Below are 27505 nucleotides of genomic sequence, written 5' to 3'. Positions count from 1 at the left end.
GATTTGTTATCAGTTTCCCAGCTTTCATTCACTCAAGGATGCCTTTCTGTTGGTCCAGATAGTTTGCAAAAGTACTTGGTAAATAGTCATAGATGTATTTCAAATTGGGCCCTGAAACACAGACTTCTAATTTACATTGATACTTTATCATCCTGGTATTTGAAATCCAAGTCTAGATTGATTATCTCCCCTGATAAGTTGTCATTTGTTTGGATTTAAATGTTACAACATTCATAATTCAGATTCCGTTCTGATGTAGCTAAAGCTAAGGTAGACCATTCTACAGTTTTTAACACATCTGTAAAATGTCATTATACCGTTTAAAGTGAGAAACTGGGGCATTTCAATCCAACATTTCTTTGCATTATTTTGACCTTCATGCTGTAATTATTTACAAAATACACTCCATTGATTAAAGATAGTGTCATTCATTCTTTACCCCTTGGGCTTGCTATCTAGATTTTGAAAGGGGGGAGGCTTATGTTAATTCAGAGATTCTAGCTTAAATAGTTCATTTTGCCCCAGAAAACATCTATCATTCTCTTGTGATAGGCATTTGCTGTCTTTCATTATTTTTTTTTAAGTGAGAGAATTTGTGTGGTCTTTATCTGCCCTTAAAACCTTCTTTTGAAATTTTTTTTTGTCAATGAATATTCTTTATATAATTTTGAAGCTAAAAACAGAGGGGGCACAGTTTGAAAAAAATAACCAAAAACTCATGTAGCCAAAAAAAATGAAATCAAGAATGAGCAGGTGTTAAAAGACAGCAATTCTGTTTACGAAAACAAATTTTGCATGGATGAAAGTTTAATAAGTCGAGGTTTTCAGGACATCATTATTATTAAAAAAAAGTCCTGCAATTGTCTCAGCCCAGAGTGCTGTACCAATAAATCCCAACAACTCCTGTGATACAATGATACAGCAGGTTCTTGGATTCTAAGAAAATGAGAATGCCTGTCATTGAAGTTGCCAAATCTAAGGAAGCACTATACTCTGTGAGGTCTTGGCTGATCTATTTGCCTTTGCCCCCGCAATACACTGTTTGGTCTCTATTCCATTCTACAAGCTATTCCATCAAAAGAGCCAATCATGAAGATTCAAGTCTGAAGCCAGTGCAAACAGAAGAGTAATTTTAGTAAGATTAACACTTCGATTTATGATAGGACCAATATTAACTTTAGTGAGTGTTGCCAGGCATTTCTTGGGATATAGGACTATACTCTTTGATAAATTCTTAACAAAAATGGCTGTATATGTCACATTGTGAATGTTCATTTGTCTTCATCCTACATATTAATAAGCTCTTAAACTATATTTAAATGAATTCATGAGCTGTTAATGTGTTCTTTTTTTTTATTCTCTTGTAACTGCTATGAAATTCAAAAAGATAATGAATATACATTCCTTGCATTACATATACATTTTCAATGTGTTTTCTCCCTGTTACTCAGTTTGATGGACCAAGTGCTTGATGAGATAAAGTAGCCATAATTTTTTGACACTGACATATTTTAACCTTCAGTTATATCTTTATATTCAACCCACTGTCAAACGCCTTTGAACTTTTTGAACAACTATTCAACATATTTATTCAACAGAACTTGTCTATGACAAGATAAAATAAAATAATTAGAAAAAGCATAAAGCATCTTCAACTACTTTTTGAATTTGGACATATAAGTTTGATTAAGTTTACCTTGAGTGATTAAGGTTTTGTTCTTTTGGTGTCAATAGAAATACTTGATTCAGAGACAGTGAGATTTATTGAGAGCTTGTAAGTACAAGACATTTATTTGTCATATTTCGATAAAGTTCATCAAAAAAAAAAAAAAAATAACCAAAATGTAAATTGCCTGTTGATTTGGAGCAGCAACACATTTAATACTGATAACAGGATTAATGTCGCTATTAGTACGACCTTTTTTTCCCTATTGCATGCAAACCATGGGGTAAACCAACCAAATCAGTTCATCTCAACATTCCTCATAAATCTCTATCAAATCTCAGTAACTGTTAAGTGGTCTTGTGCATGAAAGACTTCTGCAGATAGAAAAAAGACTTTCAGGGACAGCCGTCATTAGCGAAGGTTCTTTAGGGACCAGCGAGTGTATGGGGTACTCCAAACATTAAGCCTTAGATCAACTTGGTACCAGTCGTACTCTGAAACCAGAGACTCATTGCATGTTGGGAAACGGTATATCCACACAAGTTTGTCCGATAGAAGACTAATACTGGTTTGGACTAACAGAGTTAATGTAATTGCAGAGAGGGCCATTAAGACCTGGCAAACTCTATTGCTCAGTAATCTGCGATGGTTTTCAGGATGTGTCATCGTCTACATCAATGGGTAACAATGTCAGCCAGCAATTAGACTGCTGTAATTAAAATCTTGATTAACTCCCAACTCTAATGAGATGGTGTCACATAAGAGTAAATCACACAGGTGCTTTTTTTGCTGCAACCACAAGAACAATTTGTTTCTCCTTTGAGATTCTGTTAAAGCATTACTGAACTCCATTGCATTTCTAATATAATTTTGAAGTTAATTGTATGCAAAACAGGAACTGATGATCTTTTATTTTTTTTTAAATCATTTGCACTCTTTAGATCTTATTTCTTTCTTGTCGTGCTACAAATGTATGATTTTCTTTGCTTTGGTCAGACCTGGCTTTTATTGTTTCCTTTTGCTGTGTATATTGTCTATACAGTTCAATGAGAATAATAAAAAAGAAAGAATCGAAGAAAAAAATTGAGGAAGTCATTGAAACATGGTCCTAATAATTATGAAAAGCTATGGTCTTAAAAACCCCTTTCATTTAACCTCAGAAGTCCCCGTTTCATCGACAGAGTTATGGCTTCCTGTTACGAGAAACAAATCGATTGAAAGGACTTCTTATCAATTTATCAATATTACATATGATTATCTAGAATCAAGTCTTGTATGATTTAATTTTGCCAACAGCCCCAGAGGAGATGTTAAACTTGGCATATCTGGGGGAAAAATTTAAAAAGTCAGCAACGTAGAAACTCTCTGGTGGCCAAAAGTGCTTTTTCGTGTGGTCTTTGCAGATAGAGGCGCTATAAGGAATTTTTCGCTGTTTTTTCGTTACTTTGCCAATGTTGTATTTATAAACGTTTCTGCGGGGAAATGGCAAACTACTTTCACCTCTATTAACTTATTATTAGCAATAAATGTCAAGTCTGTGAATGATCCCTTGGTAGTTGAATTAATTTTCCAGTTTTGCGCCTTTAGGGAGAAATGACAGTTTTCTATCTATTTAAAAAAAAAAGCACCTCTTGAAATATTTCCTACTTGTAGATGCATTCTCATCTTTGTTCATTGTGAATGCACCAAATAAAACATATTAGTTAAGCAAGATGTAGTGCGAAAGCTCTATTTGCCTTTCATCTTAAGGGCCCTTATAACCGTGGACTCTTCATTCAGATTATCAGAAAATTAGTACAATCTATTGCGACTTCTTTAAATAAAACATTCAAATTTGCTACAAGAGACTCTTTAGAGAGTTATTAGCTCCATTGAAGGATGGGGCCGTCTTCTCCAGACAAAACTACTTAACAGGATAACACTGTACTTTTGCAGGGTTCTCACCCACCGTGCAAACACACTAACAGGGTGAGGAGAGAAGGGGAACTAATTGACAATTTGTGTCACGTTTGGCATGCCTTTACACACTCCCCCTATTGTCACTTCTGGTACAGATGCATGCTGGGAGTTCATCTCTCCAGCAGATCTTGGGATTAAGACCAAAAAAGGCCGATCAAAAACGCGGGTCTGCTCTAATTAGGCGGGTGCACAAAAAGTCCTCGATTAGATAGTTAGAGTCTTCTGAATTCATAGACAGATAGGATTAAAATTAGAACTCATGGACAGGAATTAAGGGTAACTTAAAGCAAAAGGGGTCTGATTCTTTTGAAGGTCAAAGATAGTCATCAGACCCAAAACCATTGCCAATGTTCAGGCGACTACCTGTTTTAATGTTATTAGGTGTTACACACTAGAATACAGGCTGAGAACTGAGCAAGAACAATCTCAAGTTACAGTGTCAAAGTCTGATCCAGGTGGGCTGCACAGGTGAGAGGGTGGCACTTAAAATACCCTAATTGTTGCGTTAAGCAGAAAACTAAAATAACACAAATGATATCTCTTTTAAGAGGGCTCTGCTGACATTGACCGAAGAAAGAATTTGTTTTCTGGGTTGTCTAAGTTTTTATTTTTATAATTTGTTACTTTGTTGAACAAATCTGACACTTTGTTATGCCCCTTGTCTCTGTGGAATATGTTTTCCAGTATTTACATTTCAATTATATTTTAAGAATTCATATCTTGCTTCGTGAGCAGCTGTCATTACCTATTAGAATCGGGTTTGATGCTTACATCAGTAGGTTGTAGGCAGTGTTCTCTGTGAAGTTGGTGAATTTTATTCTGATCTGAAGAAGCAAGCACACAGCAGATCATTTTACATGCAGAGATAATCCTTGTCATTTACGGGAAATTTATATTAACAAATCAACAATCAAATCCTTGTTTCTGCTTCATTTTGCATTTCCACTGAATCCCTGTTTCAGAATGGTAGATTGTTATATTAATGTACAAGACATGGCAAATTATTGCCGTATAATAGATACGAAAATCTGGTATTATATACACTAAACCAAACGATTACGGAGACACTATTTGCTTTGATTCAGCTCTATCATATTGTATATACATTTTTCTTTTTCTGTTTATTTAAATTTTTTTTAATATTTTGGTTTTTGTTTAAATGACCATGATTTATAAAACAAGGTGTTTCTGAAGTTTTAAGATTTAGTCGGTCATGCAGCTAGGATGATGAAAACCAAAGTACAATGTACTTGAAAACTAGAACCTTATGTTTAGGGCATTGCATGCAGATTTTATAAGGATATGATTTGAATGTTAGCACTTGGGGTTTGGTTTATCTAAAGACTTAGAATGCCTTGTGTGGTATGTTGGTAGTATTACTGCCAAAAGTAACAAGAACCCTGTCTCCCACTAAAGCCATGCAATGTTGTGATTAAATCAGATGGCAATTGCACACGTAATTCATATTTGTTGCCACAACAGCAATCAGCATTGTAACAATTAATCTCACAATATTCATCAGAATGATGAATATGAGTCAAATATCAGTTTTGAGTTTGTCAGGGGGGAATTTTTGGGGTTTGCAAAGTGTTGCGCTGTAGTTTGTTTGGCATTCTTAAGATTCTCCCGAGCCATATGCAGGTTTTTTGTTTTTTTTCAAAAAATAAATATGTCAAATTTATGTTTGCAACATGTGGGAGCCCTATTTATATTTGTTACAAAAAATGTTGTGTTGAATGAATTTACAATGCTGAGCTGCACTATAGCCGTCACAATGCAAGGATTTATTCCAGCATTAAATGCTGAGCTTTAGTTACTCAAAAGGTTTTAATAAAAAATTAAAAAAAAAAAAAGGACCATGAACTTAATGCAATGGCAAATATATCTGCCAGAAGATTTTTTGTAGAAAATACATCCTTAAAATTTAGGAGATCACCGTTCTTCATTGGTTTGGAATTCATATTCGCACCTGAAGTTTTCAGAGTATTTATTTTTTTGTCCATTCTTCTGTGCTTTCTCAATATGTTTCGGATAAAAGGCTTGCAGACTGTGTGTTTTTCATGCATTTCTGTGATTTGAAGGATTCTGATGTCAATTAGGGACACCATTGATGGATGGCCCTCAGTTTATATAACTAACTGATAAAGGATATTATTCAGATTTACTTTGGCAGAGTAAAAGTTATCTCCATGTATCGGGGTATAGAAAAGAAGACAAATGGATGGAGCTTAGGGTCGAGTCCTCTGCCACAGAGTTGATGAAATACCGGGGGCTTTACTAGCAATTTATCTCCTGCGAAAAGCAATTTACCACAGAAAATGGTGCGAAACTGTCATGATTAATTTTTTATGAAACAGTTTGTGTTTATCTTTGATTTTGACTGTCCAAATGCTTTCACTGGACTGTACTGAATTTGTATGGCACACTCTACGCATATATAGATATATTACAAAGAAAATATAAATGAGAGGTAAATTCCCGCTTCATAGACATGCAGCAATATTTCCAAAATGTCACATTGTTCACCTGCCCAGGTGTAAAAAGGTAAAGAAAAAAAAAAGAAGAAAAAAAAGCCAAGTTTTTATATAATGCTATGTAAAAAGAATTGTTATTATCATAAATTTTGCATATATTGTTGAGATATGAGGGACTGAATGAGACCATGAATTTGACAAAAGGTGCCTCGGTTACCAACCAAACCTGTGGCCTTTCTCACTCATCATTTAAATGATCTGTATATATTGCAGTATAGTCAGTGAAGTGGAATTTAGTTAGTGGTTGGATTGAAAAACATTTTTCTCCTTCATTAACCTTTTGTTTACACATTACGTACATTCCACCTAACACTAAAGCTTGTACCATTACACACCATGGAATGAGACATGTAGTGTTGTCGCTACTACCGATTCTCTCCTTGTTTTCTCAAAGTGTCAGACAGACATGATAGCTCTTTGAGGAGAGATTTCCTCAACAAGCCAGAGCCCAGGGTCTTTGATACGTTTTTTTGCAAGGTACAATAGCTAGCTTGTAATGCAGGGATAAGTTCACAGGCACACGAGGGGTTGATTGCCGGTTACGTGCCTTTTAATTCTCTTTAATTCGAGACGTCTTAATTAAAAAATTAAATAGCGTGCAAATCTGTCGGGGTGTGAAACAAAGTGATAAAGTGGTGAGAGAAAAAAATGTGAGAGACGGCAAATAAAAAAAAAAAATCCGGAATTGAAACATTTGATTAATCAGGATTGAAATATCTAAAAGTGATATCAAAGAGAGATAATAATGCCACCTTACCTGAGCCAGTTAAAGATATGTCTGATTTTCCGTGCGGTGGAGTAAATAAACAAAGTGATCGTAGTGGCTGAATTGTATGCCAACAACAGTGACTGAATTCGCACTGGTGGGCAGGCCTATTACATTATGGAATCTACTACTATGGCAGGGTAATGGGAATATCTGATTTTCTGTTTTAGTGGACTCGGAGGCCAGTTGGACCAGAATCTTTAAGTGTATGTGGAGGATAAATAGTGAACCCTGCAGACCTCAGACCCAAAATGTAGTGGCTCAGGTAAGTCTAGTGATGAGGGCTCAATTATTTCTGTTTCAGTAAAAATGTATACAGGTATGTCAATTTAGAGAGAATTCTTTAGATAATGGTTAGCTTAATGTTCAATTGACTTGTGTATTACTTTTGTATTACAAGATATACAGTACAAAAAATGATGCTTGCTAAGTATTTAATGATGATTTAGATTGAACACCTTTTGTACAATGTAGATAACCAAATTTCAGTTTGCAGATGGAATTTGGGTTTTTTTTTCTCTACCATTTAAAAAATTATAATCCTAAGTTTGAAAAGTTAAAATGAATATTGTAACTGAAAGTGTCAGTGAATGAAATGTGTAGCAATTTAGACAGGTTATTTGATGAATTTGAAAGAATTTCATAAACTGATAAAGGACTTCTGGATATGACAGCCATGGCTTGACATTCTGTCTCCTCCGTGAGTTGGGAGACCTAGAGTATAATAAACGCCTGTTTTATGCCATTAATCAAGTGTTCAAACCTTCTTTTGAACCCTAATTTAGCCCTCATTTGTTTACCTATTCCTTCATATTTTATGGTGAAATTTACTTTCAACTTTTTTTTAAATATTTGTGTTTGCCTGATTTAGTCAAATGATGTTTGCCTTACACCCCGAACATGAGTTATATGCCCAAGTCTATGTGCTTAATGTGAAAAAGATCATTCAGGGTTTTTGCCGATGTTTGAGGAACAACAGAAAAAGAAAATAAAGTCCGCCTTTCAGACCATAAAGTTTTATTTCAATTTCATTCACCAGTAGCATATTTTTTTCTTTTTTTTTTGAATATAGCAATGAAAATCAATATTGAAAATACATAGGGTGCTTTTTGTGGATAAGAAATTTACTTCTGTCTCGGCGATCACTAGATGAATTGCACTGGTGTAGCTCATTTGATGATTCTATCCAGTCCCTCACAAATCCACTTGTCCGTTAAATTCGTTTGGAAAATACGTATCAAACCCAAACCAAATTGTCCATTACATTGAGGGTTTATGCTTTGCTTTTGATGTGGCCTGGTTCGGATGGAAAGAGATCAAAAGAGATATCTCTACGTGATGTCACTGCAGCCCAAATAATTTTGCTGCTTTTTGTCGCCGGACGTATATAAATTATGTTAATTTTGAAGATTCTGACGGCTAGCTAGCATAATGAGAGATCCAAGCTTGATTTTTTTAAAGACACTTCGTAAAATTTTTTTTTTTAATTTAAACTTTATTAACTTTAAACATTATGGTAATGAAACACATTTTGATGGATGTTTACACTACATTAAATAATTTTTTTTTTATCTTAATTATGTAAGAAATTTATTTTTCCAAAAAAGGTTGTAGAAGAGGCGCATTGACAAGTCATGAAATTTATAATGATGTATGACCATTTTAAAACTACATCGATCAAAACGTCATGTGTTAAATTAACTAGTTCACTTTTTGAAAAGCGTGAAACAGTTAGTTATTGTGGCTTTCAAGTTCAGTTTGATTGTGTCCTTCAGTTTCAGAAATTAAATTCGTGAATTATTGATGTATCTTTTGTTTTTGTAATTTTGAATTCCTGGGGCATAATTAAACTGTTATAAATTTTTCTACCTGTGTAAATTAATTTGACAAAAATCCAACAGATCTCATATGCTTTTCGGAAACTGTCTAATTAGCGAGTTAGAAGCTTTTTTCCTGTATGTATGTTTGTGTAGCGTATTATGTAACTCAGGCAGAGAGAAATGTTCTCCAAAGGTTTGGCTTGATTTGAAATAATTCATTGCACAGTGACGCCTGGTAAGTTAACTATAAATAGATGTACATGTACATATAACAAGAAAAAAACGAGAAACTGGCCCCAATTCATTCACTGACTGATGTCTACAAGTGCATACACTGTATTAGTACTAGCAGTCAGTTGGAAACATGTTGGGTAGGATGATGGAGAAAGGTCTTATCTTGTACTCTCCCCCAACTGCATATAGAGACATATAGCATTATGCATAAGCGGTGTTGACAATTACGTAGAAAGTAGATGCTTAGTCATAAGGTTATATTAGTTTAGGGATGAAAATATAGGTATTTTTTAATTGGCATTAAGGTTATAATAATGTTTGCCTTTTTTTTGGGGGGGGGGGGCAGGGGTTTAATATGTCACTCCTGTTGTTCTAAACAAATTCTGAATTCTTTTCATTCTATGAATTTTTTATAACTGTTATAGTTGAAACTTTAGTCATATAGTGGGAAGATTGCAGCATATTCTGTTCTTTTTATGTGACATGAAATATTATAGCATCAAAGACTACTATTTGAGGTGCATGTATTACATGCCTTTATTTAAGTTATTTAAATACAATTCTAAAAAATATGTGGCAAGATAGTCAAAGCCATGATAATATATAAAGTATCTTAGCAATGTCATAGTAAAGATCATTTAATTACGAAAACTCTAGACTATGTTACAAAGCAAAAATTGGTTATCTCCCAACATTTATTTCCTTTTCGTGAAGGAATACCAATGTGTAAAATAATATTAGCAATGGCATGAGAATATCGGTTACAGTTGCCAGATGAACCAAATGTACTCCTTACTTCCAAAAGTCAAATATGAGCCAATATTTGTATTGTTTTCATGTTTTGAGAAATTGCAATGAGGATTGGTTCATATCTAAGTAATCTCACAGAAAAAGTCAAATATTGAGGAACAGGTTGACCTCATCTAGACAGTTGTAGTAGACATTGTTTGGTTGTTTTATGTTTTTATAAAGATGTATGTATGGTTTTTATGAAGTTAGTCTGGCATTTATTAAAAAAATGGGCTAAAATAATATAATGGAAAGATATACTGTAAAAGTTGTTATTTATGCATGGGGGAAATTTACACTAGTTATGCGGTAAACTGAAAAACATGTAAAACACGCCCGCGCGTATAGTACAAAAATCAAAACTTTTGAGTGGTAAATCGCGCATCCTAGTAATTTAATACCCGCGCGTATTGTTTGACTATAAAAATTGCATTCTTAACCACTTTTACAGTAACCCACTTCTTTCTTGGTGAGTTTCTGAAGTTTTATTATAATTTTTGACCATACATTTGATTGACTTAAGACCGACAATGACATGCAGCCTGTATTCATGTATGTTAATATATATTTTAATTACTTGCATCAAACATCTTAAGAGTTTGTGGTTAATTGAAAAAAAACAGAGATGTCATTATTAATCGGATATATAAGCAGGGATTAAGATTTTAATCTCTAAATGCTGGATAATCTCTTTTGTTTCAGTTTTTTCATTTGTTTAGCTACTTAATGATATTTTAGAAAAAGAACGACTTTTAGAATAAACATATTTGTTAGCATTATTAAAGGTTGACTGGTCTTAAAAACTCTGTCGGAAATTTCCTTGAGACAGAAATAGGAATGCACATGTAATTTAACTGTAAAACATGAATCATATTTGAGCATTAAAATCTAGTAAACTGAGTGCAATGACACTCGTGGCCAAGGTGACTTCAATATCCCAATACTTTCTGGATTATATAAAGATTTTTTTTGTGCAATCGGGCCAAGGTCCCCAATAGGTGAGAAATGATAAGTGAGAAATCGCAAAGAGCACACTTTGAAATTGGATAGTTTTGTGCATGTTGGGGAGAGATCCCGCTCAACAGTTCTTTAAGATCGGACATTGTTTAATTGCGTGTGATAACCAGAAATTGATTTTTTTTTCGGTGGCGTCTTAAATTAGAGCTAATATCAGGTGTTGGCTGATACACAGGGGGGCATAAAAAAATACCTTTGTTCAATATTCCAGATTATGTTTGTCTGGAATAATTGTTCTTATCTCAAAGTGATTATAGAGTCACGTCTTAAATGAATTGGCACCAATTTGAAGAATAGGATCATCTTATAAAGGTGTTGAACTATCTAACTATTTCAAGATAACGTGCAAGGGTGGCTGGCCAAAGACAAAACAATTGCAGAATTAGGTTAAATTAGGCGGAGGTAGCATCTATTGTCTTCTGAGGTGTTTTAAATTCAGTGAAAAATTTTGTTTTAATTCCAATAAAACATAAAAAAGAAAATAAACATCATAGAGGAATTTTTGTTTTACAAAAGTGAGATTCTTGCTGACATTAGGAAGCTTAAAAAAAGGACACCAGAAGAAATAATTTTTTACAAAGATTGTCATATGAGTAAAACTGGTGTAATTCAATCAAGTGTAAGACATTAAGGGATGTAATTAAAGTACATGCTTAATACCCGGTACAAAATGACCCTCACCTTCTCCTTATAAAGAAATCTTCAAAATGCCTGTTGGTGAAGGTGAAGTGAACTTGCCCCATTAGATCAATGAAAAAAAAACTACAACAAATATAAAAGGAGAAAAAGTATAGAAGCCCAGATAGTGAATAAACACATTATTTCTACAAATGCCCTCTGGCCAGTCAGATAATTAAAGGTCCTTTGCATCACTGGGGCACATTTGATTTTTGGCCTTAATAATTCGCTGCTTAAAGAAAAGTTCAATTATGATAGGTTTCATGGTTTTTAAACACATACAGAAACGACCCTCAAGCAATTGATAGTAGTAGCATGAAGGCATTTTGATTTTGCTGTCCTCTAACATTTCATTTGAAATTATCTCTTAATTATGGCTGCCACACCCATGGAATATTCCTCTTTATATTGATAACCTACACTTTAAGCTATCAACCAAACTAAACCAAGCTGTTTTTTTAAATAACCAAAACATTATCATACATTTGATAAACTCAAGCAAAGTTCCAACTGTTGCAACCCATCTAGTTAACAAATAACTTTTGATAGACTCATCTTGGACCTTTTCTTGTCTTGTCAAGATAAAGATGTTACTCAAATACAAAGAACCAACTTTTTATTGACACAGGGGATGTCAGCTTAGGTATAATAAGCACCTTTTTTTGACTTAATTTATTTCATAGCTAGCTTAAAGATGACTTATAATAGGATGACAATTTTTTTTTCAGGGGGGGGGGGGGGGAGGTGTGAAGAAAATCTACTAGAATGTACTGCAAGATAGAAATCACAATATAGCATTTCTTCATTGTTAGCAATGATTAAAATCTCGATGGTAAAAATAAAAATGCTTAGTTTTTGAATTTTCAATAATAGTGGACCTTTTTCTTGGCTTATAACAATTCTGCTCTAGCCAGGTCGACATCAGTTTGGTCATACTGTACTATTGTTTGATAATAAGTTTTTTATCGACGCTTCAATCAATGCCAACAGCTGCCTCTACAGAGAAATCTATTTCCAGAGGCCGATAATTTAACAGCTTTTGCTCCTAATATTTGTTTTATTTGCCTAAAAAGGCAGCTGAAAAGACTTGCAAAGCAGTTGCTAATGAATATCCTGGCAATTGCTATTCACTTGTTGATTAGCGGAGCTAGGCCACGAAAAGGAAAAGTATTATAAACAATATACAAATAGTATTCTATGAGCCGTAGAACTTATTCTACTGTCTCCCTGTATTAGATGAATGGCTCTTGTGTTGAAAACTGTTTTCTGTTACATTTATAGAGCTTACATATGATTCAGAAATGAAGGCACAACTCTAAAGCTTATAATATATACAAACTTTATTGTCAGATTAATCTAGAATTTTGATAGATTGATAGAAATGCATATAGGAATAAAAAGCGTTTAGTAAACCAATTTAATAATTTATTGTGATCTTTTTTCCATCATGTAAAAAATTTTATTATTAAAAGACAGTCCAAAGTTAAATACTGCGTGGGATTTTCAATTCGTTTTTAAGTTGTCCAGGCATATGTAATATGATGACCAATTTCAATATTCTAATACTTAAAGGTAATTAATATTTATCAAGTGTACAATTTCTTTATTTGCTTTCCATTAATAAACAGGGAGAGAATTTAAGATTTTTTCTGTCACTTTAAATTCCAGATTTATATATTATATGTACAGAATGTACTGCAGAATGTAAATTGCCCCCAAGAGATCTCATATAGCCTGTTTTCACTCAAAGATGTTTTATAACTTAAAAATGGAATACTATCTGTCACATACTCAGCCAAATTGTTGGGTTTATACTTTTAAGAACTTTTTTTTTTTTTGCTTACAAATTTATGACTTGAATTTAGGCATCTTCTTTTAGGTATTAACATACCTGACAGGTTTTTAAGAAGTTAATTAAGAAATAGATATACACGTATTGAAATTAATAAACATGCATGTATATTTGACACTACCTGCATTCAAATCAAAATTGGGAGTGCCTGACTTTTGTTTTAAAATCTTTGAAAAAAGTAAAAGCAAGATTTAAAATTTAAAGTAAAAAATTGTTTATGAGAATTAAAGCTCTTGAAAATCATGTCATCAGTCGTGGTATAATTATAAAATACAAGGCAGCATGCTGTGTACTTAATTATTGTAATCATTTGGGCAGAATAATATGTTTTAAAACTAATCTACAGATACCGTTTCATTTTGAATTAGGGATCCATGCAAACTTCCCCTTTTACAACAAATCTGATTTTTTCCCCCCACATGATTCATGTTTAAGATGTATTTTAGGAGCCACTTGAGTCAATTTTCTATCACAGCGTATTGATCAGGTCCCTAATGAACAAGCTTAGTTATTGACTTTACAAGGTAAAATGCATGTAATCTGTGGCCCTATGAGTCATTTTTTCAATGACATATTCGTTCACTGTGAAAAAGGGTCATTGTAAAACAGTTACATAATCCTGAAATTATTTGTTTTACTCTTAAACCATTTCTTTTTTACACAGGCTGTGACTGTATATGCTTTTGAAGTTTTTATCTTCAACTCCCTTATTTAATTATTCAAAATACAGTTGAACTTCGTTATCTCAAACACTGATATCTCGAATACAATGGATATGTCGAACATAATTTGTAAGTCCCATGCACCTATCTTTTTAAGTATTTTACTTTTGAGTTTTGATATCTCGGAGTTGTTAAACAGTCCCATCTTATAAGTTTGGGATAACAAAGTTTTACTGTATTTTACACCAAAAAAAAAAAGGTTAAGGTAGCGTTAGATACGACATTAGTAACAGTTACAGCATTAATCAGGCATGTTTGAAATGAAATTATTTTTCTCTAACTTTTTTCCCCCAAGTTATTTTGCAAATGTAAAACTCCCATTTTTTGAAGTGTGTTGCAACAATCACGAGAAATAATTGACAGATTATGTATATAATTTGACGTTTCAAATGAAACGTGTCTGAATATTGGGATATGTGGTCAGAAGGTGTCGTAAGTGAGAAAACCATCTGATGAGTCGGATTTAATGAGGTGTTCGAGAAGCTTAGTGAATTCTAATCAGGCAATCTTTGTAATGGTTTATATTTTTAAAGTGAATTAAGTCAATTATCGAGATAATCACATGGCCTTATGAATCATGTCATGACATTTTCAATCACGTACCCATTTTGTTCGTCATGAGAATAAATATTTTCATTTGGAGATTACATGTCTCCCTTAATTGGCATCATGTCTGAATGAATTAAGATGAAAAAATTCTAAAGTTTTGTTTGATTCAATTCAGGTAAATGTTTTGTGATTAACAGGTTTCTTTAAAATTGTAATATTTTTAAATTTATATGCATGATCATAGCATAATGTTTTATGTAACTAGATATGCAGACTATAAGATTCATCCCTATACTAGAACTAAGTCATGGATATTTCTGTGATAGACAACATTGCAATTTTTACTGTTCTCAAAACTGTTGTAATTCAATTATTAAGGTGCTCAATGTTGTTTTGACTCAACCATTAAATTTTCTCACTGGTGTTGTATAACTCAATAGGGTCACATTCAGTGCTGTTGTAACTCAATCAATAGAGTGCTCAAATTAATGTTGTTGTAACTCAGTCATTAGACTGCTCAATGCTGTTGTACTCAATAGAGTGCTCAAATTAATGTTGTTTTAACTCAGTCCTTAAAGTGCTGTTCAATGCTTTTGTAACTCAATCAGTAGAGTGCTCAAATTAATGTTGTTGTAACTCAGTCATTAGACTGGCCAGTGCTGTTGTAACTCAATCAATAGAGTGCTCAAATTAATGTTGTTGTAACTCAGTCATTAGACTGGCCAGTGCTGTTGTAACTCAATCAATAGAGTGCTCAAATTATTGTTGTTGTAACTCAGTCCTTAGAGTGCTCAATGCTGTTGTACTCAATCAATAGAGTGCTCAAATTAATGTTGTTGTAACTCAGTCATTAGACTGGCCAGTGCTGTTGTAACTCAATCAATAGAGTGCTCAAATTATTGTTGTTGTAACTCAGTCATTAGACTGCTCAATGCTGTTGTAACTCAATCAATAGAGTGCTCAAATTAATGTTGTTGTAACTCAGTCATTAGACTGGCCAGTGCTGTTGTAACTCAATCAATAGAGTGCTCAAATTAATGTTGTTTTAACTCAGTCCTTAAAGTGCTGTTCAATGCTTTTGTAACTCAATCAGTAGAGTGCTCAAATTAATGTTGTTGTAACTCAGTCATTAGACTGGCCAGTGCTGTTGTAACTCAATCAGTAGAGTGCTCAAATTATTGTTGTTGTAACTCAGTCATTAGACTGCTCAATGCTGTTGTAACTCAATCAATAGAGTGCTCAAATTAATGTTGTTGTAACTCAGTCATTAGACTGGCCAGTGCTGTTGTAACTCAATCAATAGAGTGCTCAAATTATTGTTGTTGTAACTCAGTCCTTAGAGTGCTCAATGCTGTTGTACTCAATCAATAGAGTGCTCAAATCAATGTTGTTGTAACTCAGTCATTAGAGTGCTAAAATGAATGCTGTTGTACTCAATCAATAGAGTGCTCAAATCAATGTTGTTGTATCTCAGTCATTAGAGTGCTCAATGCATGCTGTTGTACTCAGTCAATAGAGTGCTCAAATCAATGTTGTTGTATCTCAGTCATTAGAGTGCTTAATGCTGTTGTACTCAATTAATAGAGTGCTCAAATTCAATGTTGTTGTAACTCAATTGTTAGAGTGCTCAATGTTGTTGCAACTCAGTGCTCAAACCCATTTCTGTTGCTTACCATTAAAGACATTGGTTCAAACCCTTATATACTTGCCTCATTGAAATGATAGATAAAACACAAGACCCTTGATGCCATCTGTTTCTTTGCCAAGTTTAGGCTTGATATTTCATTCAAAAGCTGATAAGCTATTTTGATGATATTTCAAGAATTTGCAATAAATATATTGATAAACAAACAGAAGTATTTGTTAATTGACAGACTGTTTTAAGGGAGATATTGCATGCTTGACAGATTTACTATAACCCTCCACATCAAATTCCCAGGCGCAATAAACTTCATGAGTTATCAGCTGAGGTCAATGGTGTACCGGTCATTCTACTATACTTTTGAAGATTTCTTAGGACTTCATTACTTGAGCAACAACAATATGATAGTATGTAAAATTAGGGTCCAGACAGACTCAGATTAAGATTTGTCTGATACAGTATTGACATATTTATAACCATGCATATAAGTATTAAAGTCTTGAAGATTTGGTGACCCAAATACCTGGTTATGTAAGAAAGGATTCAGAAAAAAATCCATATCTTTGATGATGATCTTTGAAGGGACCTATACCAGCCACCACCATTCTTTGCACAGCAGGACATGAACATTATCTATTGACCATACTAAACAGCTTATATTGCGGTGAGGGTACCCCTGGGTAAGGGGTACCACTGGATCCTTAGAGGATGATAAACATCCCAGACACTCTGGGGGGATTGAGTGGAGCTTATTGAGTCAGGCTATTCTGTTGGTACAAGTATATATAGTTCAGATACAAAACCCCTTTAGAAATAGGATCGGATGGGATGAATGTTGATCAGACAATGATCTGGTTATGTGTATTGTCTTTGGTCTTTCATTATTAAGTGCTCGTTTAGTATTAATCCTGATTGAAAAGCTTCCTAAAATAATTGTCAAATAAATCGGCTATGGACGTATCCAGCTGAATTTTCTGGTTCTTTGGTACGGACAATGAATTGTCTCTTTATTTGGGACATATTTCTTGTCATTTTGATTTTGTAATTCAATCTTCATCATAGCTTTTAGTATGGTTCCTATAATTCCATAGACAGATTTGTGAAACTAATCACCATGGATTTGAAATCAATAATTAACTGCTACAGCTATAAAATGCCTTCTGTCCTGACCAGATAGGGTGGCCGAATAGTAAGAGAAAAAAAATCAAGGCCATAGTTTTCATGTATCAATAGGAGGCATTGGTCTCTTTTCAAAGCCCAATATTTCATGAAATCTCAGGAGAAACAGACGCACGAAGGAACAGGAAATTTGCCTGGCAATGGATAGTAAAAGGAAATGGTAAACACAATTCCATCATCACATGTCTATCAGGGACCATCTTGTCACTTTTTTTCTGCAATTAGATATATATATATACTCTGGGTAATTTTTTTTTTATTTATTTGCCCTCTGCTAGAATGCAAGACCATCAGAGGTGTGTTGTTGCGGCTAGGTTTGGTTGTGTGGTGGTGTGCATTGTCCTGTCAATTGGTCTCTTGATGTTTATAGTCAGTCAGACGGCTTCCTGATGATAGAACCAAAAAAGTAAATAAGGCAGTTAGTCTTCAAGTCACTGACTTCCAGTCTCCGCTAATGGTTTGCCAAAGGTCAAATAAGGTCGGCTCAACAACGGAACTCAGAGAAATTGGCTCCCTTAAAATCGCGACAATAAAAGGATAATGAAAGAAGATATGATAAGGCATTATCTCAGTTCATTTGCAAATCTATTTCAAATAAAGCCATATTTACTCGGAATTATATTGATTTGTATAGATTTTGTGAAACCATGCATGATTAATTGGGGTTCACTTTCACAACTCTAACATTTTTCAACAGCTGGAATGCTGAGAAAAATTGTGATTTTCTTGTTTTTTTTAATAAAGAAATATTGTATTTAATTTTTCAATTTTTTTTTGGGGGGGGGGGGGGGTGGGCAAGAAATTCAAAGTCCAGTTATCCCTGAAATGGTCATTATTGAGTCTTGATCATTAACTAATATGTTTGCACAGACACACTGTGAGTATCGTTACAGTCACATGATAGACTATTACAATAGAGAACACGAATAACCATTTATCCACTACCAATAAACGATTACATTCACTGGATCATGAATTTTTTTGCCACGTTTATCTTCATCTTTCTGGGCTAATAACGTTATGCTTTGTATCATTTGCTTCCAAACAGACGCCATTTTCCCCCCAGGGCAGACTAAATGAATTTTGAGAAGGAAGCTTTTTCGTGGGCTCTTCCAATTTATCAAAGATGGGAGAGAAAGGGTTATTTGGTATCAAGTATTACGAAGCTCTGTCAATGTCCTTTATAGATGTTCCAACTCAAGTACTAGATCTATTGCTCATGAGTTGTTTGCTGAGGTCTTCTACAAGTAAAGATTCTGCATAATACAGTGGCAAATGGGAGCGGTTATTAGAGGGGAAGTTTGCAGTAAGAAGTTGAAGTCCCCTCTAGAAATCTCCATGTTTTCCGCTGTAGTGTCACACTCCTAACATTGATGATCGTTTTTATTGGATTTCTCACCAAATGATGATCCCTTTGAATCAGCCACTTGCCTGGTCTAGATTTGACTATATTTTATCTTCAAAGAAATCGTAACTCTAGGTTGTGTAAGATATATGTACACTTTATGGAGAATAATAGCAGGATAATGGCTGTCGAAACACTTTCAGCTTGTTGAAAATGTCATAAAATCTGTGTCAGCTGAGATTTTCTGTGTATCAATTTTACTTTGTATCATATAATCTGAGGTTTAATAGAAACTTCATTGATGATCTCTTTATCTATTTTAAAGTGAGTGTCAGTATATATGATACACAGCTACTTTCATATGTTTAGTTTTTGCTAAAAAATATGACTTCACTTTTTTATTTCGAATGTCAGACAATTATAAAATATCAAGACATATAGATTTTTAAATGTAATGATACAATACAGATGCAACTTTCATTTTAACAACAAAAAAGATAAGATGGTTGGATTTTTTTAATATATAAAAAAAGGTATTTTTTTGCATCTTTCTCCTTTTTCAATTCATTGCCTAAACATTTTATGTTAAAGCCTCGGATATGATTCCATTGGGACCAATCTTAATGGTTATCTGCAATTTTCGCAGTACAAGAAGTTCTTGTTTATTATCTTAAAAATGTCTGGAAAGTGTTTTCTGGAGGCATAGAAACCATTGTATTTGTAGAACATATTCCTTATTATAGATTTTATGGTTACAAAGTGTTATTTGATTCCCGCAAGGGAGATAGAGCAGGCGGAAAACAAGAAATTTTTGTAGCACCGCAATGAAATATAAGTACAATGTATTTTTTATAATCAATTAGACCCATTGTCCATATATCGTACAGATTTTCACAGTATATATATCCCAGCGTAAAATGAATTGCAAAACAGGTATTTATAGAATTACAAGATTTCAGAGTCTGATGTTATTTTCTGTAAAGAGATTTGCATTTCTTTTAGATTTCTCCAAAGGAATGATATATATTGCTGTCAAAACTAATTTTACGCCGTAAACATTTTGACTTTAAGGGCCTTAATCACTGTATATAATTTAGAACACTTATGCAAATCCAAAAAAGGAAGGAACTGAAGTTTGACAGACAAATAAAGAAGATGTCCTTGCATTTTTCTGTAAAGAACTATTTAAGATTTATCATTTTGGCATTTTTTATGTACAACCTTTGAAGATAGACTGTTAAAGTTGCCGCCTTTAAAGTGTTCAAACAGATTCATTAAATGGGGTCTATATACTTGCATAGTGTAAGTTGTATATTCTGTAAAATAGGTTACTGTAGAAGCAGAAATATTCATTGAGGATTTAATTTCGTTATTTTTCGTTGGCAACAAAATTAAATCCATGTCGAATTTTTGTCCCAAGTATTAATGATTACAAAGATAATGATATGACGAAATTAAATGCCAACAAAGTTTTATTTGGTCTAAAAACAACAAAATTTTGACCCAAGAAAAATATGTGCTTCTACAGTATTTAATGGTAAATTCATGAAATAAGGGGATTCCGAGATTTGTATGCATGGGCATGGTATAGGGTTAAAAGCATACAAAGGGTCTTGCCTTTATAGCTTGATCAACAGTCTTTTGCAGTGTCTAATACTACCACAGAAGCTGTATTAACTTAATCACACTTATAACATGTACCCGAATTAGTATGTATTTATATATATGTTTATTTATAGATATACATATACATATTCCAGTTCATATCAGGTTTTCTTTTATCTTTGAGTGTTATTTTTGTTGGGAGTGAAATATTTCAAGTGAATAATTTAATTGTTATCAAGGCTTCCAATGTTTATATAAAAAACATAGGGACAATCTGTGAATCATTACTGAATGTGAATTACTTCTAGAAGACCAGAATTCAAAAGCCCAAATATTGACACTCTGCTCAAAGGGGATGGGTACTAGGGTGAGGAATAGGGCACAGAAAAGAAGAAAACTGGCCCTTTGTTGTTCCAGCTTAATTACAGATGTATTGTGACATTAACCAAGAAGAATTTCACCACTCGTTAGTCATACAGTATTATAGTAGTTTATACAAATAGCCGTTTAATTTGATTGTGGGATACAGTTCAGGCGTCATGGTCCCCCTGTCGCGTGTATTACGAGACTTCAGTAAGATATACAGAAGACAGGTGGTGTTTGGTACGCGGACACCATATTTCCGTCTACTCCATGAATATTTCGAGTTTTGATTTGTAAAAGATGACCCCCATGTAATTTTTTACATAAATTGCTGCCATTTCTTCTTTGACTTCTCTCGAGATAAAGGAAAAGACAAAAAGCATTGTAGCTGGCTGTTATGGGGCGTGTATGACAAGTAATTATCAGTTGTTTTGATAGTATACATATATTTGATGTGTTTGGTTGTTTAACCCTTGCATATTTCGGTAGGGAAATATCACTGTATTATTGTGTAAGATATGAATTGCTAACGCTGCACTATCATTTGGTATTGCAGTGTTAATGTATCTTAGGTGTTATATTCCTGTCAATATAATTCACAACTCTACAACACTTTGGAATGTTTAATAATGGTTTTTGTTTAATAAAATGATAACCTTTTTAATTGCACTGAAATACCTTCGAGGAGGCACTGATTGCAAAGATACGTAATGTCTTGAAATTCTTCAAAGGGTACATGTGAAACGTATGAATTATTGGTAATGTCATTTTTGAAAAATCGGCAACACAAACAAGTGAACTTTTCCCCCAGACAGCCAATAAATACTCAATGTTCAGTTCCTGTTGTAATCTGTTAGACAGTTCTTAGACTACATTGGTACCAATTCCATGTGATGGTAACAATGTTACGTTTTCTCTTTCACAGACGGACCATGAACTCCGGACGACTCATCCGTATGTTGAACAAAGTCAGACCACCATGAGTGAAGCGCAGACATTCAGGGTAATGTTTCTATGGAAATATTATTATATTACATGAGGAATAATGCGTATACTAAGGTTTATTTATTTTGATTGATTATAATATTTCGGTACATAATGCGAATTGAATGAAGTTTAATTTGCATAGCTTTTGAAATGTTATTATGGCCTATATAAAATTGGAAGTTAATTACATATTATTACGGTACATATTGGAGTGACATTACAATACAGTGGCTTACATATTTTAAAAGGACCCACAATACCAGAAATACGATCAATACTTGCATGAATATATCTTTAGTCATGTAAAAAAAGATTTTTTTCATTCCATAAATTATTGTTGAAAAGAACATACCCTGAGAGTTATAGGGAATAAAATCTCATCTGACTTTCGAAAAATTCATTGCAAATTAATTGTTACAATAAATACATGTAGTAGGTGTTCTCAGTTTTTGCAACAAGAAACGGATATCAATGGCTGTGATAAGGTGATCATCTTTTCTCCAATACCTTGCAAATATTTTATATCATCCTTTTTAATTAATAATCAAGAATAAGTGACCTCAATGATCTGGTGTTATGTAGAATTTCCATATAAATTGCATTGCTTGAGATCCCTACAAATTATTTTTTTTTTCGATCGTAGCAGAACGTCTCAATTCTGCACTACTGGCACATAGCTTTAATTGTTACGTAATTAATGTTATTGAAAGTGCGATGAAATCTAAATGCATTATTATCAAGGTGTCTGGAGGGTAGGTATTGATTTGTCAGGGCACAGGGGACCGAGGAAGGAGTCATCGTTCTAAATCCAGTCACCCCGAGAGGGATCAGGGCTTTGTAATAAAAACTGTGTACTCAACTGTCAAGGTCTGCTGTAAAAACGAAAAAATTATGTTACTGAATTTTTTTTTAAAAAAAAGCTCTTGGGGAAAATAATCAGAGTTTTTTTTTAGATATTTACGGTATTTTAAAAATCTGGAACTTCAGATTATGTTACTGAAATTTTTTTATAAAAATCTCTGAGCTAAACTGTTTGAATTTTTAAAGATTTTAATATTTATATATGGTACGTATCAGTCGCAAACAAAAGGAAAAGTTGTCCATGTCAAATTGAAATAAAAAAATATTATGACAGTTTAATTAAAGGTGAAGTCTTTATGCACAAAATAAGCTTTTGAACCTTAATTTACATTCTGTTTATATATTAAACATTTCAATATGTAAATGCTTCCAGTAAAAAAAACCACTTGTTTTTCAGTAAAAGCTGCTAATTAAGAGTTAAGTACTTAATTTTTCATCAACAACATTTTTATATATAAACGGAGAATCTTTTTTTTTTAGGAGAAGCTGCTTCGTGTTTGGTTTGGCCGCGATTCCAGTCGAAGACTGCGATGGCTGTCCCTGCCCGCCCCCGTGATGGTGTGTGTGGGGGTGACATTAATGGCTGCCGTGGTGTGTGCTGTCTCCTCCCTCTCCCACAACTACTACCTCAGAGTACGAGTCCCCTCAGATACCCACATACGTAAGTCTATCTTACCATGATATTTTGGTAAATTCTTGTTTTATTTTTATTACATGTACTAGTATATAAATAGTGCCCGTTTAGGAGGGTAAGAGTTGAAATTGACAACCCGAGAAAACTATTGTCAAACGACGGAGGTTGACAAATTTTTTTGAGGGGTGTCAATTTCAACTCTTACCCTCCTAAACGGGCACTATTTATTTTATTACACTGAATGTCTTAATTTTAAAGAAAACTTTACTACTTTAATATATGAATGACGTGAATTCTTTGGCGAACCATACGAGCATAGTTTACATGCATGTAACAATATATAAATAGTGCCTGTTTGGGAGGATAACTGTTAAAATTGACACCCCGAGACAACCATTGTCAACCAACGCGAAGCGGAGGTTGACAATAGTTTTCGAGATCTTACCAGTCCTGCAAATTTGTAAGGAAAATTATTGGTTAACAGTGGTCACGCAGAGACCATGTACATTCCTTACATTGTCAGTATGAAATATACCTCCCCTCTTAAGCATTATGATGTCATTCTTAAGGTACTATGACATCATGTTCTGTACCCGATTTAAAAATTGTAGCATTGTTGCGATTTAATTCTTTATGGTTTTATGATAATTTACAACTTGCCATTTATGCAAAGGCAGTAATTGGTAAAATATATTTGTTACATGGTCTTAGTTGACCTAATGTGGTTTGTATTGTGGCCAGGAATAATTAAATTTGTAAACTTCACATTGTCCCATTGGTGATCTCATCCAAGCTATTTGCCATCTATCTCTTTAGATTTATGGAACAGAGAAATTGCTTGTTAATGTAGCTTGTGTTTATTTGATTAGGAAATAATCAAATTATACAATAGATATTTTTTCAACAGTCATTTTGGAGGAACTGAAAGATTTTTTTCCATGCAAGTCAAAGAAATCAATGCTCGTCTTTGTTTATATTGGAGGCCAAAATACACATAGATCAAATCAGTGGTTATGAATTCTAAATGAGAGAGGAACTGATCATGAGAAATTAATCACACACATTCACGTATCAATGAGAATCAGTACGGAGCACTTTATGAATTGGAAAGAATTTTATACTCAAGTCCCGTTTTTAAATAATAGACGCGTATACTACTGTACCAATCAGTGACCTTCTTTTATAAATCAATTAATAAGAACCAGGAACTCTGAAAAAAGTTTATAAAAAATATTGTATTGTGATTTATTCAGTTCCGATGCTAAGTATGTCGATGATGTGTTTATCTGACCGTTTCTGTCACACACTGTCACTCGTCATTGATTTATCCCATTCCGATTGATCCAAATATCTTGATTTGTGAATTTGGTTGTAACGTGATGAGGTGATAGTAAGGTATGTGGACAAGGTGAGGAAGTGCAACGGTTTCCTGGTCGTGAGATCATCGTTATGTGAAAAAGTAACGATGGTGTCAGTTTATCTGAGACAGCAAGCCAGGGCTCAATTCCAATTGTTACAGAATAAATAGTTTCCATTCTGTCATATCCTCGTTATGTCAGAGTTAGGCCTCAGTTTCACCCTGTACAGATAAAAAAAACCCTTTTTAAGAAAAGCTTGCTACTTTATTGTCTTAAAAAAACCCACCTAAAGTTCCTTGAGTTGAATGATTTACTGTGATTTTTTTCTATAGTAGAGTTGTCTTTAATATTTTAGTACTGCATGTTATCGTAGAAATGTTTTCGGTAGATGGAAAATTTTTTGGCCAGTTTTACTAACTAAGTTAAATGATTTAATTTCAAAATTTGTCACAATTAAAATGGTGTTAGAAGGAGGTACAAGAAGCAGATACAATATATAATGAAAAAAACCCTGTAAATTCTTGACTTTTATACCAAATGAATCCCCTTATTCTTTGTTTGATGGAATTAAATCAGAAAAATTTATCTGATCTAATTCATGTGTTTATAATTCTACCAACAAAAACCGTCATGCAGAAATTGCTATATGCTCCTTCAACTTTAAACTTGCCCGAATAATTCCACCTACAATGCAGTTGCTGGGGGTTTTTTTTATGTTGTTTTTCTTCGAAATTGCAACTTACTGCATGCATTGCATTTTTTGAACCTCTTTAATTAACTTTGTTCAAAATGAGCAATTTGTTTTTTAAATTGTTGGTGGTTTTTTTCTCAATGCTAGTAGCTGCATGGATTTTTTTCCTCTTCTTTTGTAAGTTCAAAATGAGCCGACTTAAAAGAGCTCCATTCATATTGAGTGCCATTCACATCTGTAGCAGTATCCCATTCATTTCTATGCCAATCCCTCACTCTCTCTTTTGGAACCAATTTCTGATTGCTTTTTGTTAATAGAGTAAAAACACAATACAAACTTCAAATTACGCATTCCAGGTTCCGATGGTTCTGTTTTCAAAGCCTGCAGTGAAATATCTCAATTGAATTTTTTCTGTGGTAAAATTATATAATCAATTGATTTTGGACAATTAAAAGATTAAAAAAGGAATTCATTTTTTGTTCAGTTGTGTAATCCCACACAATTACATACAATAAATGTACACCAAAGGCGATGAACAGATATATGTGACATTTGTCAATACACAGTTTCATTACATTCAAGCAGGAAATATTCCATTGGCATACATTCTTACAAAATCTTTAGCTTTGCGATACATTGTAATCTAATAGACCTTGCATCCTTGCAGGGTTTTGTACTAAGGCTCACAGAAATCAATCAATCAATCACTCGGCAGCTATATTGCTTATCAATGTTACTGCTATTTCAAAAGGCAGGTACCTTTGGTCAATTTTAAGGAGAAATTTAAGGATCTGATACAGAAAGTTTTCTGTACTTTTTACCCCATCATTACATTTTTGACAATAAATTTTATGTTGGAATGTGATTCCCTTTCCAAAGTCCATATAACATACACCATATGTGTGTTCTTATTTGCTGTGATCTATTTTGTGCTAATTCTTCTGCAAATAAAAAAAATGACAGAAATTATGTTTGCTATGTTGAAAATATTAAAAAATGATTAAAAACAAAAAAATAAACAACTTGGCCATGTGCATGCAGAAATAAAAATATTGAAGATATAAGGTACTTCACTCCTGCAAAATTTGCAACAGGCAGATTAAAACATGTGGTAATACTTACTAGTAATCTACAGTAGTTTTCACCATTATAAATGTAAGAATAGACATTAAGCAAAAGAGTTGACGGCGTGAATATCAAGAGAAAAGTGACATGTGCCCCTGACAAACCCTTGCGTTGTCTCCGCAGACTTCCTTCCTCCTGCTGATGAATCCAGATCTCCTATGTCTGCTACATTAATTAACACAGAATCTCGACAACATTCGATGCAAATCTGAGAGAGCATTGTTTCCCAACGGTAATTGATAAACAAGCACCCCGTCACTGATGTTTTTTGTGTCTTTTTGTGTGTTTACAGGTAGGATCCGATCGTACAGCGAGAACCCGGCCATTTCTGCTATCTCTATCAACAGTAACAGCATGGCGCTCGTTACCAGAGTTCATATAATGGGTTCGTCAGATTTGCTATTGCATTCTTTGATATGCTTAATTGATACACATCAAATAATTGTTCATTTCGAAAAACATTTGTTCTTACGTATACATGTACCTTTAAGATTAAAGGCTGATAGGGAATATTATATGATTTCAAGCTATGTACAATATCAGCAGATTTTTGGGGTGTTTTGAATTTTATCCTGTATTGTTTGTTTGCTGTTGACGAAACTTTGTTATTTTTTATATCTTAATTGCAGATGTAAAAGCCATGTGTAAGAGCGATCCGACGAGATGTGAGACTTATGCAATCTGTGACACGCTGCAAGGAAATCTAAACTGCCGCTGCAAACGAGGCTACTTTGTCAAACACAGGGAGTGTTCAGGTGAAACTCTTGATATGTGTGGATATAAATGGAGAAAATGTCCTAATGGATGCATGTCATATTAAAGAATCAACGAGAAATGCTCTCTGGTTCATTTTCATATGTACAACATGTTCCACCTATAAGTAATACGTTATAAATCTTGAAATTACAATGACAATTTTCTGGTTGTTCATAGACATTCTATTCTATGTGTATGATGTTTTAATGTCACAGACTGATTCAGAAAATCCTCTGTTCAAACATTAATTTTGATTGTATCTGAGTGCTCTTGGTTGTGTTGTACTGTTATGGCACAGTGACAGGCACGTTGCATCATTTTCGAGGGGGTGGGGGGTCAAACTTACCCAAAAGCTTGACGAGCAAAAGAAAAA

At 33.6% G+C, this 27505-nt stretch overlaps 2 protein-coding genes and 1 long non-coding RNA gene across 5 annotated transcripts in view; 1 reads left to right on the top strand and 2 right to left on the bottom strand.

The window, feature by feature from the left end:
- The window catches only part of LOC105344582 (uncharacterized), a 63634-nt gene extending 56625 nt beyond the window's left edge, over window positions 1–7009 (bottom strand). The window contains exon 1 of the mRNA XM_066069140.1: window positions 6917–7009. The gene's annotated coding sequence lies outside the window, so the exon portion shown is untranslated. The remainder of the gene's footprint in view (window positions 1–6916) is intronic.
- Window positions 1–27505, top strand: part of LOC105344583 (uncharacterized) — a 53043-nt gene that overhangs the window by 16561 nt on the left and 8977 nt on the right. For 2 of the 3 annotated variants that reach the window (XM_011452377.4, XM_011452376.4), the window contains exons 4-8: window positions 7096–7190; window positions 21646–21723; window positions 23049–23229; window positions 26669–26761; window positions 27006–27131. In XM_011452377.4, the coding sequence (XP_011450679.3) occupies window positions 7096–7190; window positions 21646–21723; window positions 23049–23229; window positions 26669–26761; window positions 27006–27131 (573 nt within the window). Of the gene's footprint in view, window positions 1–6611; window positions 6637–7095; window positions 7191–21645; window positions 21724–23048; window positions 23230–26668; window positions 26762–27005; window positions 27132–27505 lie in introns of those variants that run through there. The other variant, XM_011452378.4, reaches the window with a different exon arrangement.
- LOC117689998 (uncharacterized) lies at window positions 24419–27011 on the bottom strand. The gene is made up of 2 exons (XR_004602140.2): window positions 26374–27011; window positions 24419–24781 (listed from the first exon to the last, which is right to left on the bottom strand). It is a non-coding gene; the product is annotated as an uncharacterized lncRNA (long non-coding RNA).

The sequence above is a fragment of the Magallana gigas genome, chromosome 8 (genome assembly GCF_963853765.1).
Source record: "Magallana gigas chromosome 8, xbMagGiga1.1, whole genome shotgun sequence".
NCBI lineage: Eukaryota > Metazoa > Mollusca > Bivalvia > Ostreida > Ostreidae > Magallana > Magallana gigas.
This window is presented reverse-complemented; position numbering and strand designations above follow the sequence as displayed.